Source organism: Cardiocondyla obscurior, linkage group LG05 (assembly GCF_019399895.1).
Source record: "Cardiocondyla obscurior isolate alpha-2009 linkage group LG05, Cobs3.1, whole genome shotgun sequence".
Lineage (NCBI taxonomy): Eukaryota > Metazoa > Arthropoda > Insecta > Hymenoptera > Formicidae > Cardiocondyla > Cardiocondyla obscurior.
Window position 1 is genome coordinate 5,486,217 of NC_091868.1, and position 15,248 is coordinate 5,501,464.

General features: G+C 45.2%; 1 protein-coding gene across 2 annotated transcripts in view; it reads left to right on the forward strand.

Annotated features, from left to right (window-relative positions):
- LOC139102569 (protein Tob1) overlaps window positions 1-13,579 on the forward strand; it is a 62,161-nt gene extending 48,582 nt beyond the window's left edge. For both annotated transcript variants that reach the window (XM_070656567.1, XM_070656568.1), the window contains 2 exons: window positions 3,785-4,746; window positions 5,590-13,579. In XM_070656567.1, the coding sequence (XP_070512668.1) occupies window positions 4,016-4,746; window positions 5,590-6,325 (1,467 nt within the window). In that variant the 5' untranslated portion in view covers window positions 3,785-4,015 and the 3' untranslated portion in view covers window positions 6,326-13,579. The remainder of the gene's footprint in view (window positions 1-3,784; window positions 4,747-5,589) is intronic.
- The last annotated feature ends 1,669 nt before the right edge of the window (window positions 13,580-15,248 follow it).

The following is a 15,248-nucleotide window of genomic DNA, read 5'->3' on the forward strand; positions in this document are numbered from 1 at the left end:
TGACAGATATAAACTATGTATTCAAGGAAGCGTACTCGAAGGTATATTTATCACGTTTAAATTTAAATTACTTTTTTAAGCCGCGGTATCCCTTCGTTCGGTTGCATTCTGGGTTTCGCGTACGTAACAAGCGATCGCCCGTATTCCGTCATTCGCGTCTTAACGTCGAGAGACGGGTAGAAATGACGTATCGGGAGTCACCTCGCCTGCGTCGTCTTTGTCGCCGCGACACGTCACATTTCACATTCACCGCGGGTATCTTGCTCGAGTGCGTCGATCGATGGCCGGACGCGATCAAACGGCCGCTCGCAATGCGAATGAGTAGCGGGATAATTAGCCGGGACGCGGGCGCTTCTTTGTCTCGGCGAGATCGCGTGTCGCTGTTGCCCCGCGTACCTCGCGCACACGTCGAGAATATCGAGGATCACTCACGACGGTACACGGGGTACCCTCCCTCCCTCCCCTTCCCCTGTGCTCCATTGACTTCGTTCAGCCGAAGGACGCTTTATCTCCGGCCCACATATCAGCACCTCTTCTACCACGCGACCTCCATTCAGTCCGGCGTAAATACAAAGGGCGCCGGCACCCTCCCCTAGGCTCGATTGCACTTCCACGAGAGGGACGGAGAGCTAGAGACCGGCTGAGAAAAATCCCTTTGACACTTTGACACCTGCCGCGAATCGATCCCGTCGACCGGGCAATTATACGGACGACAATAAAATTAGCGTAATCGCGACGATGGAATTTTCGTAAAATTGGACTTGATGTTCTATTTTTAATTCGTTTAAAAGTATCATTTAATTTACTCGTAACGAGGTGGAGTGTCGTCAGTTGGCTGACTGATGGAGATGAGAAATAAAAACAGCGCGACTCACTTCTCGACCACGTGCGTGCTACCTGTTTATCTCCCGACTAAAAAATGCGACAGCAAACCGAGCGCTTTGCAAGGTTCAATTGTTATAAAAAAGACAAAGGGTAATAATTGAGATACCTGATCGAAAAAAAAAAAAACTTAATATGAAGAAACGCGCTATCGTGGAACGTACATGCATCCGTAGTTCGCTGTTGAAAACTATTAAATGTAAAACTCTCTTTTACGTAGAAGACACAAGAGTAAATGACGCGCGCGAGGAACGCGTTTTGTTATTATCTAATCTTTTTCAAATGTCAGACTCGGCAAACTCCAGATAAACATTGCGGTCGAGAAATATCACGGGAAAATCAAGGTGGCGGAAATTACGGGCACTTCGCGAGGCACTTGGTCAGGCACGGGAGCCGCAAGGCCGTATATTTTTAACCTGAGAACCTTCCGGCAACCCCGCCGCGGGATCAATACCTACAACCACCCCCGTCTCGCCGTCGCGTACTACTGCTAGAAGTGGAGACCGCTAACTTTAACCTACATATCCGCCGCCTCTGGCTGGGAGCCCACCGGTGGAAACTTGCCGGCGAGTCAAGTGCAGAAGGAGGCCGGGGAATAAAAAAAAAAAATGCGGGTACGCGATGCAGATGCGCCCGGTAAAGCCGCCCGCGAGAAAACGAGCCGCAGAAGCGGCGAGTGCAACGAAATGTTTCCCGATAAGAAAGTTGGAAAACCCATTTCCGCTATCTTGCCGCGTCGAAATATTTCATCGCGTTTCGTATCCCGTTGCGCGTGAAATGCAAATCGCCCCCTCCGTCTTCGTAATATTCATATTAAAACGCGATGTCTTTCGTTAAATAATTATATTTGATTATCTCGGGCCGGTAAAATATTGCAAATATTTTATGCGGCACAGATATTACGCGCATGCTAGAACTTGAATAATTGACCGTAACTCATTTCTTATGTTTGTTAAATTTTATTAATCATTAAACGTTTTTTTTTTTACAAGAAATAATAATTACGAAATTATGTTATAAACGGTACTTGGTAATTCTTACAAAATTCTTACAAAAAGAAAGAGTGGAAGAATTTGGCAGAAGTGAAAATCGCGTTCCGAGTCTTGCTTCATTGAAGGGTCACCGTCGTAAAAACTTTTTTGAGGTTTTCGTCTTTCTTTTTCTTCTTCTCCATCTCGGATCGGGGTTCCATTTCCTTCTCCCTTTCTTCTCACGATGTTACGGAGGGTTGAACGGGAGAAGCTAAGAGAAAACGGGCAATCGAGTTCCAAGATTCTCGGCTCGAAGCCTCCGGATATACCCGGCGCTCATGGAGGAGCCCTTGATAGACCTCAAGAATCTCTATTTGCGCGAAAAGAGTAAAACGACAGAGAAAGAGATAGAAAGGAAGAAATAAGAGGATGAGAGTGCCTCGGAGAGAAAGAAACACCTTTCGCTCTCGGTGCCATTCAGAGAAAGAGCGGCTTCCGCAATTGCGGCGGCGCTCGCGAATAGCGAATAGTCGCCCGCGCAATCTCACCGCTTCTAAGAGCAATCTCTTTTATCACCTCTCACCCCGTTTCTTCTTTCCCTCGTTTGCGTCACAAGACTGTTTGCGAACGTGGGCATTTTTATACGGCCGGCGCCGTGTGACGCGCGCGCGTCGCTTTCGCGGCGTGCATAATTTACGTGACAAGTGCTCGGCAACGCGCGTAAACAGGCTGGAACGTAAAAGAACGCGACGGAACGAAAAAAGAATGACGGAGTCGCGGGCGCTCGATTCAGACTTTATGAATGGCGGTAAACATGGAGATAAAATAAACGTGTATAAAATAAAATTGATCTGGATTACAAATAATACCGCGTACGTGACGTACTCGGAAAGTGTCGGATCGTTAAACGGAACGAGTATCACGCAACAGTCAACTTTGGCATCGAGCGTTAATTAATTAGAATCGTGTAGAAATTTTTTTAGTCACGTTTTTTCATCCGGATCGCTTGACGCTCGCAATCAGTTTATTTAACGTAACGCATTCTCATAAATAATTTGCAAAGTAAAAATCCTAACGTGCTATTTTATTTCTCGTCTGTAATATCTGGACGTGGAAATGATTATTATTAATCATACGTGCAAGATGGATTAAATTACGCGATAATGAAGGAGTAGATTAATTTCTCGTTAAATTATGAATGAGGATAATTCTTGGGAATCCGCCTTTTGTGGATAATCGCGAGTTTTCGGAAGCATTATCTCGGGTGGCGAGGGAAACGATCCGGCTGGCTCTGTTTCGGTTCCCTGAGCGTGCGGGATCGAGAAACGGAGGAGCGAGTAACCGGAAGCCGTGTTCCATTTCAATGCGCGAGCCTCGCTCGTGAAAAGAACCGATAACGCCTGTCGACCGAGAACCGGCCGTAGCTGGCGAGCCCTTTTCTAGACGAGATTGCCGAGTGCATTCCTTTGACGCGATTTCGCATTTTCCGTACGGAATCTTCGCTGCGAACGACAAACCTCGATCTTCGTGTGCAATTCGAATGGTGGCGATGGGTGCGGGGCCGGAGGGGGCGACCCTATTGTCGGTCTCTGATAATGCGTACGAGCAGACGCCGCTCCGCGCGATAATGTTCCTATTTGGCAGGCAACGAACTTCGCTATTCATTTGCGAATTGGGGAAGGGACGAATGCGGGTAATTAAGATTCGCAGCTGAGGAGTAGAATAGATACCTCGAAGTGCGTTCGCGATTGAATTGAAATTGCATGGAATTTGTCGACTGTCGCGTCGTTGTAATAAGATTTTCTACGAAGAGATAAATTTCTCGAATTAATTTCTATCGAATAATAATTGAAACTTTAATATTAAAAAAATTTTTTTAATGTGATCGTCGTATGGTGCACTGACGTAGTTCTTTTTATTGTATGTAACAGATCTCCGGACATTTGGACTTGTGATTTGCAAGACGGTAGTCCACGTGCGTTGATAAATCGGCCGTTGGGTCGATAGCACCCGGCAACACCATTAGCCAGGCATATACCACCACCGGAACAATCCCTCGCCTGTAGCAAGACGGCCGATCGTGCGGACGTCCTCGGTGCTATCTCGGCGCGGCCGCTACGTGCGACAACAACAGCCCAAAGATTCTCCCACCGAAGGCCAAGATGCATATCGAGGTGCAGGTGGCGCTTAACTTCGTGATATCGTACCTTTACAATAAACTGCCGCGCAGACGAGTCAACATCTTCGGCGAAGAGCTCGAGAAAGCGCTCAAAGACAAGTTCAAGGGCCACTGGTACCCAGAGAAACCATTCAAGGGCTCGGCGTTTAGGTGTCTCAAAACCGGCGACCCGGTCGACCCGGTGTTGGAACGCGCCGCGAAGGAGAGCGGCGTGCCGATTCAAGACATCCTGGAGAACCTACCGGCCGAGCTCGCCGTCTGGGTCGACCCCGGTGAGGTGAGTTACCGCATCGGCGAGCTGAACGCCGTCAAGATTCTCTACTCGGAGACTGGCGACCCTCACGACGAGACCTCGGCCGACCGCGAGGTCACCAAGACCTTTAATCCGGAAGCGCAGTGCTTTAGGCCGATCGAGGCCGTGAGCACGTCTTTGAGCGGTCTCAGTCTCAGCCCGAAGTCGACCTCGCCGTTCTCGAGTTCCCTCGGCAGCAACGCCAGCAACGGCTCGTCCAACAATCAGCAGAACGGCCACGGATCCGGTTCCTCGTCTGCGCCATCACCCACGCCCATCACCAGCTCCTTCAAGGGGTCGCCTAGCCCCGTGCCGGCCTTCATCCCGCGTACCACCGCCCCGCTCACCTTCACTACCGCCACCTTCGCTCAGACCAAGTTCGGCAGCACCAAGCTTAAGACTAGCAGCAAACGCGCCAACAGGTTGGTTATATGTCACTTGATATTTTTTTTCTGTTCTCGAATGCAATCTGATGAAAGCTTGTTTAAATTCTTAAAACAACTGCTTCATTTTTTTTTGCTGTCATCGTGAAAATTAAGTTTATTTGCTTTCAAATTTGTGCGGCGAAAAATTTTGTAGTAAAAATATATATTTTTTTTTTTTTTTTTTTTTGCCGATGATTATAATTATTACGATAAAAAAGTTGTATGCAGTATAATTAAATTTCGTTACTATTCAAGGAGCGTTACATTGAAAAGACAATAGCACAGAACTTTCATACTATACACAATTAAAGAAAAAAATTACTTGTGACGTTTAAAATTATTTTTATTTTTTTTTCAACGTTACGCTTGTCAAATTTTTTAAACGACGCAATCTGTATGTATACTCATGGAATGCTGCTTGCAATTGCCTCAGGTACATTTTTACGTACTAACCATCGTTATAAACTATCATTACTTACAATTCCCGCGGTATAAAAAGAAAATTGAACAGTGGGATCATCATTATGACAGTCGCTTCGCAATCAAGTAACAAATAATATAGAAATAGCTAAGCATGCTTGAAATTAGATAATAACGAAGCGTGCGGTCTAACGTAAAAGACCGTTGCCGATAGGACTTTAATTCTAGCGCACCCGTTTACCCTATTTCCGAAACACACACACGCCTACACACACACACACACACACACAAACACACAAAAGCACGGCAGAATCAAATGCGCGTACTAACCAGGCCGCGACGATCTACCATTCCCGGATCCACGCATACGCGTGCATACACAGAGCCACTGATGAACCGCACGGTACCGCTCGGTTTCAGGATGTCGCCCACCGAGTTCTCGAACTATATAAAGCAGCGCGCAGCGATGCAGCAGCAGATTCACCATCACCACCACCATCAGCAGCAGCAACAGCACCAGTCTCAGCAGCAGCAGCAGCAGCAGCAGCAGCAGCAACAACAGCAGCAGCAGCAGCAGCAGCAACAGGCGACCGCGGCTGGCGCGGGATTACCAGTCTCGCAGAGCTCGCCGCGCAGTCGTAGCCTATCACCCGGTAGCATAGTCGCTGGTGCCGGACAGCAGCACGCGGACCCGAGCGCGTACTTCTTCCAGCACGGGCCGGCCGCAGCTGCGGCGGCGTATCACGCGCAATTCCCTCATCGCAATATTTTCGACTCGTCGGCGAGCCACGGCGGTTATCTGCCGACCGATCTTTACGCCGGCACGAAATTCCCGTCATCGTACCTTGACCCGACCACCCTGGCCGGCCATCAGTTCTACGGTGGTAGCATGAACGGCACTGGCGCTGGTACCGGCGGTGCTGTCAACGGTACCACCGGCGCCGGGACCGGTACCCAGGGCACTGGTACTGCCGGCACCGGTAATCTCGGCCCGATCGGCTCCGCGACGACCAACGGCAACGTCAACGCCGGCGCGGCCGCCGCGGCACAGCAGCAGGACAAGAGCGCCCTGGTCGAGGGCCTCAACAACTTCGGCCTCGGCTCGGTCGCGCCCTACCCGGCCAGCCAATATCAGCATCTGCTCGTGGCCAACTAATACCTCGCGCGTGCACATCAAGTTGTCAAGAGCACCGCCGCCGTGTCCCGCGGTGGCGGTAACAGTGTTCTCGTTCTCGGTGCTGCTGGTACGGCGGCGAACGAAAAAGAGAAGAGGCCGTCACCTCTGAGACTTCGTCGCCGTGGCGTTGTTCAGAGTCCGGCTTACTGAAGATGAACGTCCATCGGCCGAATCGGTACTACTCTATCTCTCCTTTTTCGATCGGCACTCGCCGATCGACGACACCTACTCGTCCTATCCTCGATCCCTATCTAGACGCTTTTCAGAACACTGTTTCGTTCGATCTTTCCTGTTCGAGAAATCCGAGACACTCTATGCATATATTAATCGATAAATATCAACGAACGGAGGAGAGATAGAGAGCAAGCGGAGAAAAAGAGAATAAGAAACGGCCGTCGAACAATCATCGGCACCGATGACGATCACGAAAGCGATGATCGAGACGAGAAAGGAAGGCGTAGTAGAACGGAGTGAGCGAAGGAGAGAAAGAGAGAGAGAGAAAGATAGTATGCATGTGAAGACGATGCCTGATGTACGCCTGGTTGCAAGGTAGCGTGTGCGTGCAGAAACGTTTTAAGCGTGGTGAAGAGAAGAGGAGACGGAAGGAAGCGGCTAACGGCTAACGAGAGCGTGTATATGTGTTAAAACCCGATAAGGACTCGATTGGCGATGGCGCGAGACGCTCGTTCGAGACGGAAGCCATCGGTGCGGCTACCTACGACACACATACACACACAATACACGCGCAAAGGTATATACCGCATATATACCGCATGCACGTAGCGCACCGGCGGACGTACGAGCGACGCGTCGTGCGCGCATCTGGGACAGTAAAAACCCACTCGACACAATTAAAGAAATACCCACACACCCACACAGAGACAGACTTACAGAGATATATACATATTGTACCGATCTTCCTTTATACATCCCGTACATGCAATACGAACCCACGCGGGCATACATACGCCACTACCACACGTCACACGCGAACATCACCCATGCACAAGACACACGTAACGTATTAACGAAACAAAAAGAAAAAAAAAAAAAAAATATGAAAAAGAGAGAAGCCACATGTACGCGACATTGACTCACACAGATATTACCAAGGTGTAATAATTTATTTTTTCACTGGTATATAGTCGGAGAATTGAATAATGAATATATATCTGTAGAGCCTATGTATTATATTCAAGATGCACTCACTCTTCACCGGGTTCTCGCGAAACGGTAGGAACTACACATTTGTCCCCCCCCCACCCTCCCCCAAACTCGTGTCGGGCGAGCCGTCGACGTCGGAAGAAAGATCCGCGAGGCCCGTAAAAGTTCGGAAAGGTAAGGCGTCTTCCAAGTCTTCTTTGTTCATCGAACGAGCGCCGATACGAGGCGACCGGATATGCGGCCGGATGTGCGCGATCCCTGGCAACACGGAAAGCTATTCGGGCACTAAATACGGAAAGCGCGAAGCTCTTGAAACGAGCTTGAAGATCAGATTAGCCGGATAGCTTTCCTCCCGCGCGCGAAGCGCGGAGGATCTTTACGTTCGAATTGATTGAGGTAGAGAGCAAAATCGAGAGAAATCCACGGAAGACGGCCCGTTCATTCGCACGAGACGAGTAAATAAAACGAGAAGGAACAACGCGATCAAGGAACGAAAAATCGATCCTTCCGCGAGTATAGTGATAATGTAGAGAAAGAGAAACGAGCTCGCAGTTTTATACCGTTCGGAAAACTCGTCCTCGGTACGATTTTACATTTTATTTTTATAATAAATGCAGTAGAATGTAGGAGAAATCGAGAGAGAGAGAAAGAGATTGTGCGAAAGAGAGAGAATGTAGCGAGTGATGTGCAAGGTAAGGAGAAGTAGAAGGTGAAATAGAAAAAAAGAGCCAGCCGGTGTGTTCGCGAGGGACGTAAGTGGCATCGTTGCAGACCCCTCGATATTTGCTCGGCCGTGCCTGCAGGCCGGTTCCCGCCCGCCCGTCCGCCACAGAAAAACCATCGGGAATCGATTTCCTTTCCAGATATTACCTTTCGATTTGACATCCGGAGTCGATGACCCTTCGAGCTGTTGAGCGAACTTCTTTGAATCGTTAAATCTCGGCAGCGCGCTCCTTGCCGCTAGACGTTCAAACTTCGGGTACGAAATTTCTTTTTAATTATTTCAAACGATTGACGGGATCTTGATTAGACGGGTACGATTGAAATAAATTTCTTCGTATGTGAGAATATTAATTGGTGATTTAATGACGATTTAGCGTATCTTAATTTTTTTCTAATCTAATCGTTAATCGCCCGCAAAGCTTTCGCGGCACTAAAAAAATCAAGTACAAAGACAACGAGAGCCGGTCAGAAATAGAACGAACGGCGGGTGGGATAGTTTCGAGGGAGCAACGTCGTCGCTTATCGTTCACGAGGTTAATTAAGTGATTACGTAATTAAAAAGGCCGCGCGTTATTGTCCTTGTCGGCGAGGCGATCGGCTCGCTCGGTTGCAACAAAATTCGAATCGTCGATGCAATACTAAGGCGAGCATTAAATTCTTACAGCTGTTATCTTCTGAAGCTTGACGAATTTACTTTAATATTACTTTTTTAAAACACTTGCCATCACAAATTAACTTTAGTCGACCCGAACGACCTGCTCTGCGTAATGTTCATCGTAAAACGCTGCCGAAGCTGTACTTCGTAATATTGCGTCACTATATACCTTTAGTATAAAACAAATAATTGTCGAGATAACGCTTAACAACGAAAATTCCGCTTTCGTCAGTTAGAACCGTCTTTTTTTCTCAAAAATCGCCTACAAAAAGAAAAAAAAAAGAATTACGGGTCGCGTTTTAAGATGAACCCGCTCTGTATATTCCTACCCGCGTTGCAGCTTCAGGATCGTTTCTAAATATCGGTTACGCAGCTATTCCGGTTTCCTGCGCTTTAATTAATTTGATAATACGTCTTGTAATTTCCGAGATAATAATTACGATCCTCGAGATGGTAACGTACGCGCAAGATATGAAATTTGATGCTGAAAATCTCGCGGAAATTACCGTGTGCGCTTCCGCGATAAGTTTCCTATCGTTCGCGTCTTGTTGGCGGAAGCGTGTATTTAATTTTATAAGTCGAGCCTCGCCGATAAGTATCCCGCGACCATTCGACGTTGACAGTAACGGCGGCGGAGGTGCCGCGAGCCGCGGGCCGCGCGCGCTAGGTGCTAAAAGTATTCAAAAGTGTTAAACCCTGTGACGTGGGACGAAACGCAAGGAAACGAACCCGAGGACAATCCGGAGACCACGCTCGCACACGATCCCCGCCGCCGATCAGCCGCGGTCCGCGCGTCCCTATCCTTAGAAACTAATTTCCACGACATTCTCGTAACGTATCGATGTAGCCGTAGCGCGTAAATGTCTAGCGTGTACTTCTAGATATGTATGTTTAGTCGTTCTTTCTTACGGACTTTTGTATAGGCCTTTTTGTAAATTATTCCTGCACCCGGCCGCGGCCGTCGAAAGGCGGGATCGATCGATAGACTTAATCCGAAACGTGAAAGACTCTGAAGGATTCGCCGCCGGAACGACGCCGAGTTTGCAATTTCAGATCCTGTTTCTATATTTAGGATCGTACCTAAAACAAACGTTGTAAATAACGGACTTGCATCCTCGCGTGTACGCGCGCGCCGAAGCCTTCGATCTCGTCGCGAATAATTTCGGATGAGCTAAATAAAGAATCGTTTTTTATACGACACCTCGGTCTAACGAGAAACAGTAGTTGAAAATTTTAGTCAAGTTTGCGCGCCGGTCCCGTGCATTCGGGAATTTAGCCGGTAGAATGGTGGTCTCCGGATCGGGTCGGGGGCGCGAAACAAGTTTTAACTGTGGAACTAACTACTAAAGTAGACGTGAGAAGACGCTGATGAAGAACAGAACCCTTTAGTAATATCTAAACTCTAATTATAACTATTATAACGATACGTACGACTGTGGTAGCTATGCTAGTACCTGCTATTGTTAAAGAAAAAGTGATGCGAGTAAGGTAGAAACGATCGAAGGAGCAGAAAGGATTGTCGCTAGAAAAAATATGAACTACAGCATAGTGCCTCAGTGCGTGTCGACATTCGTTCATTGACTTGACTTTTACTACGATTTTTTTTAACATCTCACGAACTTAATCTTTATTTTTTATATTTTTTTTTTTTCTCCAAATTATTAGATTTAATAATTTTATTATAAATTTAATTTGATTACAAGATTTGAAAAATTATTAAACTTGCAAAGTATTATCATGATAATAATTTATAATTTTTTATAATTTCGAGCTGCAGCTCGAAATATTAAAATACTTTTTTTATAAAATGCTATAATATTAATCTTATAAATTCATTATTTCAGAATCTTATAAATGTCTATTTACGTGTGATTCTTTTAATGATACGCACTCGAGTCATTGTGCATCGAGACGAGTTTCGCACCGCGTTCTATCAATGAGCCACGCAGACGATTTGAAATCTATCCTACAATATCTTATTTCTATCGCGTCGACTTGCGAACGCCCTTCGTTTCTGTCGCCCCACGCGTCTTTGTCGCAATCGTGCCTATACGACATCGCTTATCTTGCAATTACCCCTAATCATTCGCGCGCACAATCGGGTTCAAGCGGCGAAGATTTCTGTTCTTTTTTTTTCTTTTTTTTTTTACACCTTGCGTCGGCGAAAATTAGATCAGAAATCCACCGTCGATGGTTTTCGCAGCCGCAATCTGAAAGTAACGTCTCGTATTGCGACGAAGAAATCCCAGTCCGTTACGCGAGAAGGGGAAGGAGAGCAACGCAAGATCGCGAAAGTTTCGACGGTCCGCGGTCGCACCTCGCTGACAGTTCAGGCGGCCGGACGCCGCAGGACAACGGCGACAACGACTGAAGAGTCGAGGAGCCGATGGAAGAAAGTCGGTTGGGCGGAAACTTTCGAAATCATTGCGACCGCGGAAACTTCGCAGACTTTAAACGGGTTTCGTCCGGACTTTCGAATGGCACTCGAATGTGAATAACGTCGCGACCGGCCGGCCGACCGGTGGCGTTTATAAAAGCCCCCGACGACTTACGATCGGGCTGGCGCGATCCGAAAGTTTCGCGCTTGGCCGGAACCGCTCCGCGGCGAGAAGGGCGACAGAAATGGGGTTGGCGGTAGGAGAAGACCGGGCGCAAAATGCGAAACGACGAAGGAACGAGAGAACGGAAAGAGGTAGCAACTCACTCAGTGCAATAAGTCGCGAATCAAATGGATCTCGGCTTGAAACGAGAGGCTCAGATTAGCGAAGAATCAAACATGATGTATACTCTTTAAAACAAACGACGGATGAAAGGGAGTGTTAAACTAGGAAGTGCGCGCGGAGTGCGCGAAGGGCGCGATTAGGGCGGCACGAATCTACGTGAAAGATAAGGAGAAAGAAAGAGAGAGAGAGAGGGAGGGAGAGAAAGAAAAGTTAAGTGAATCTAATTAATACTGATAGAGCATACACATTGAGATACACAAAAAATACATATAGTATTATACGTTTTACGATACGATTATAATGAACACTTTGTAAGCAAAAATTTACGCATAGTTTTCCATACCCCGTAATGAATGTAATTCGTTGAAAGGGAAAGTTCAGAACAGAGAATACACATAAGTACACGCGGTCCACGAACACATACAGAGACGGAAGACCAGAAGAGGCGTACACGTGCGCATACACACACACACACACACGTTCAAAATTACTCGGGTACACAACAAGAATTTATAAAAAAAAAAAAAAAGAGAAGTCAGTAATCTGTCTTTAAAGTATCATGTGTGTATAAACTATAGCGATCGATATTGTCTTTTAAATAAATGGCAAAAAAAATAAAATAAAATAAAATACAAATAACCGTGGTAACGTCGTGTAAGGTAGCGATAAACAAACACTCTGCAATATAATGACATAATATATATTCTTACATTTATAACGGCGGAGCATACGACGGGTGTATGTGGCGAGAGCAAACAGCGGGAGGCCCGAAAGGATCGTGTGAAACGCGCGTCGAGGAGTATCGAGGAAACGCCGTCGCGAAAACTGCGTATCTTCTTCCCTCAGAAATTTAGGAGCTGTCCCGAAAAAAAAAAAAAAGAGGAAGGAAAACGGCGTGGCTTCGATATTGCCAGGCGCGCATAAAGATATCACATGGACACACGCGAAACACACATACAGACACAGTCACACATAACACACATAAAAGTACACGAAAAGAGATCCAAAAAAAAAAAAAAAAATAAACTATCGATTATTCTACCAAGTAAAATGAATTAACAAGAGGATGATAATTAGATTTGTAATTAATTACATATATATTTTTCAATACTTTAACTACTTGCTGAATGTAAACTATATACATATAATTATATATATTATATACATATATTATATATATATTATATACATACACACCTCTAATGCGCGCGATGCCGCGCGTGAAAGGATGAAGAAGGGTGCGACGATGAGAGCGCAGCCTCACAGAGAATCTCTAACGGAATGCTTGAGGGAGAAAGTGAAAATGGCGAAATCTGAGGAGGGCCAACCCGAGAAAAACGGAAGTGCTCGGGCGAACCGTTAAACTTAAGATAATGGTCCTTTGATTTTTTTTTTTTTTTTTGGCGTCTTCCGGAAGACCTTCGTCGGCGGCCTCTCATCGACGCGATCGCTCGCTTCTAGCTCGACCCATAGCTTCGCGAAAATCGAGATAAAAGACGCGAAGACGCCGGAGAAAGAGGAGCTATACGAGGAATTGTCTTTCGCCACGGCGGATTGCGTGCCGAGCGGAAGCGAGCGACGAGTATCCTTCTTCATCTACTCTTCTCGGGCAGAGTTTCTGCGAGACCTTTTTGTACCCCACCCAAGTTACACTCTCGGTGTTGAAAAAAAAAAAAAAAAAACTACGTTACACTAAGTGTAAGTGCAATCCTAAATGTAACTGTTAATTGCCCCTTACTCCAAAGCCCCCCCAACCCACGCCATTTGTAGAGAGAAGAAAAAAAAAATCGCGAGTATGGCAGATGAAGAGCGAAAGTGAGTGAACGGTGTGCGTAAGACGGGACGACTGTACGTGCGGATCAACTATGTGGCAGCGTGTGCATGCGTGAAATATAAAGACACGTTCGTTCGCCTTGGTTAATTTTTTTTTTTTTTCATGTGTGCAAAATGGAAGAGAAAAAGAAAAAGCCTTCGAATGATTTTTGCACGCCTATGATTGTTACGTCTAGATTGTATACTTACGATTATTACTATTACGATTATGATTATTCTCTTTACACCGTAGATGAAAAAGAAAGAGAGACAGACACATTGCGCGCCTATATATATCTGTATATATAGGTCTTTTCTCACCTCACCTTGTTTCTTTTCTTTTTTCTTCGTCTGTTAATTTTTTTTTTTTTTTTGTCTTTTTATATATAATATATATTAGAAATGTATTTTCTGTTGGCTCGTTAGATTTTGTTCCTTTATTTTTGTACGAAAAACGCAACATCGGCGACAACGCGTCGTCGATTTTACCTATATATATATACATACATATAGATATGAATATTATAATTGTAGCTCGCTTATAAGATTACCGTTCAATTCTTTTTTAATAGTTTGTTATTGTTGTTTTTGTATGATATTTGATTATATATACCGGCGCGCGCGTGTCGCGCGTCAAAAATAATATATATAAATATATACTATCATATTATATATATAATATATATTTTTGTTAATAATACAGTGGTTTGATAACTACATTAGCCTGTTAATGATGAATTTGTTTCTCTGTTTCTTACGGCCCGTAAATATATATAGATAGACACACGTGCATATACATAGATATATATATTATACATATATACATACATATATATATACATATATATATAAATATCGATTATATATATATTTATATATATATATATATATATATATATATATACATATACCGCTACATTATATTTTGTTTAACAGTGTGACGAAGTGACAATGAAGCGTTTCTTGAAATTTGTCGAACGACTTCACAAGGGGGTCCGACACGAAATATTGAATATCGAAACTCGCGTGTAATATAACTTATAATATCATTTTGTAAATTATTTTTTGTATTTTTATATATATACATATATAAATAACGAAAGCATACAAAAGAGAGTCGCGGAACAGTGTTATGCGCACGCCGAGAAATCATGAGAGAGCTTGCGGGAGAAAGACCGTGCATGAGGGAGAGAGAGAGAAAGGAAGCGATAGAATGCATCGGAGACGAGCGAACAATCGTAATGAAAGAAAGGCGGAAAGAACCTCGTGACGCATTAATTAACACTGACGATACTTAATTAAAACAATCGCTGACAGTCCTTTCGTTGATCGAGAGCGGCGCCAAGATTATTATCCGTAACCGGTTATCGGAGCTCGCATACGGCGCGTATGCGACGTTTACAAAGATTGTGAGCAACACGAGTTACATACACACACGCGCATACACACAGATACACGGCGCAAAAGTTTAAGTCCCGAAAAATTGCGATTTGTTCCCGATTATTTTGTACCTCTCTGTATATATTTTTGCAGCTTGTCAGTGCTTTTTGTTCATTATTACATTACCTTATAAATATTAATTCTTACCGTCTTTCTGTACCAATCTACTTTTCGCGCGTCGTCGGGACGCGAGCTACAAACTGATTGATTTCACGCAAAGGATAACATAGCGCAATGTAACTGCGAAAGAAGCGCGGCCGATCGTTCGCGATCATTAATGACCTCGCAAGTAACTTAGTCGTATAATAGCAGATATTATTTTTCTCAAAGATCAAGCCGACACGACTGGGCAGCAGTAACTGAGAAAGTTAACGGCTGGATTCCA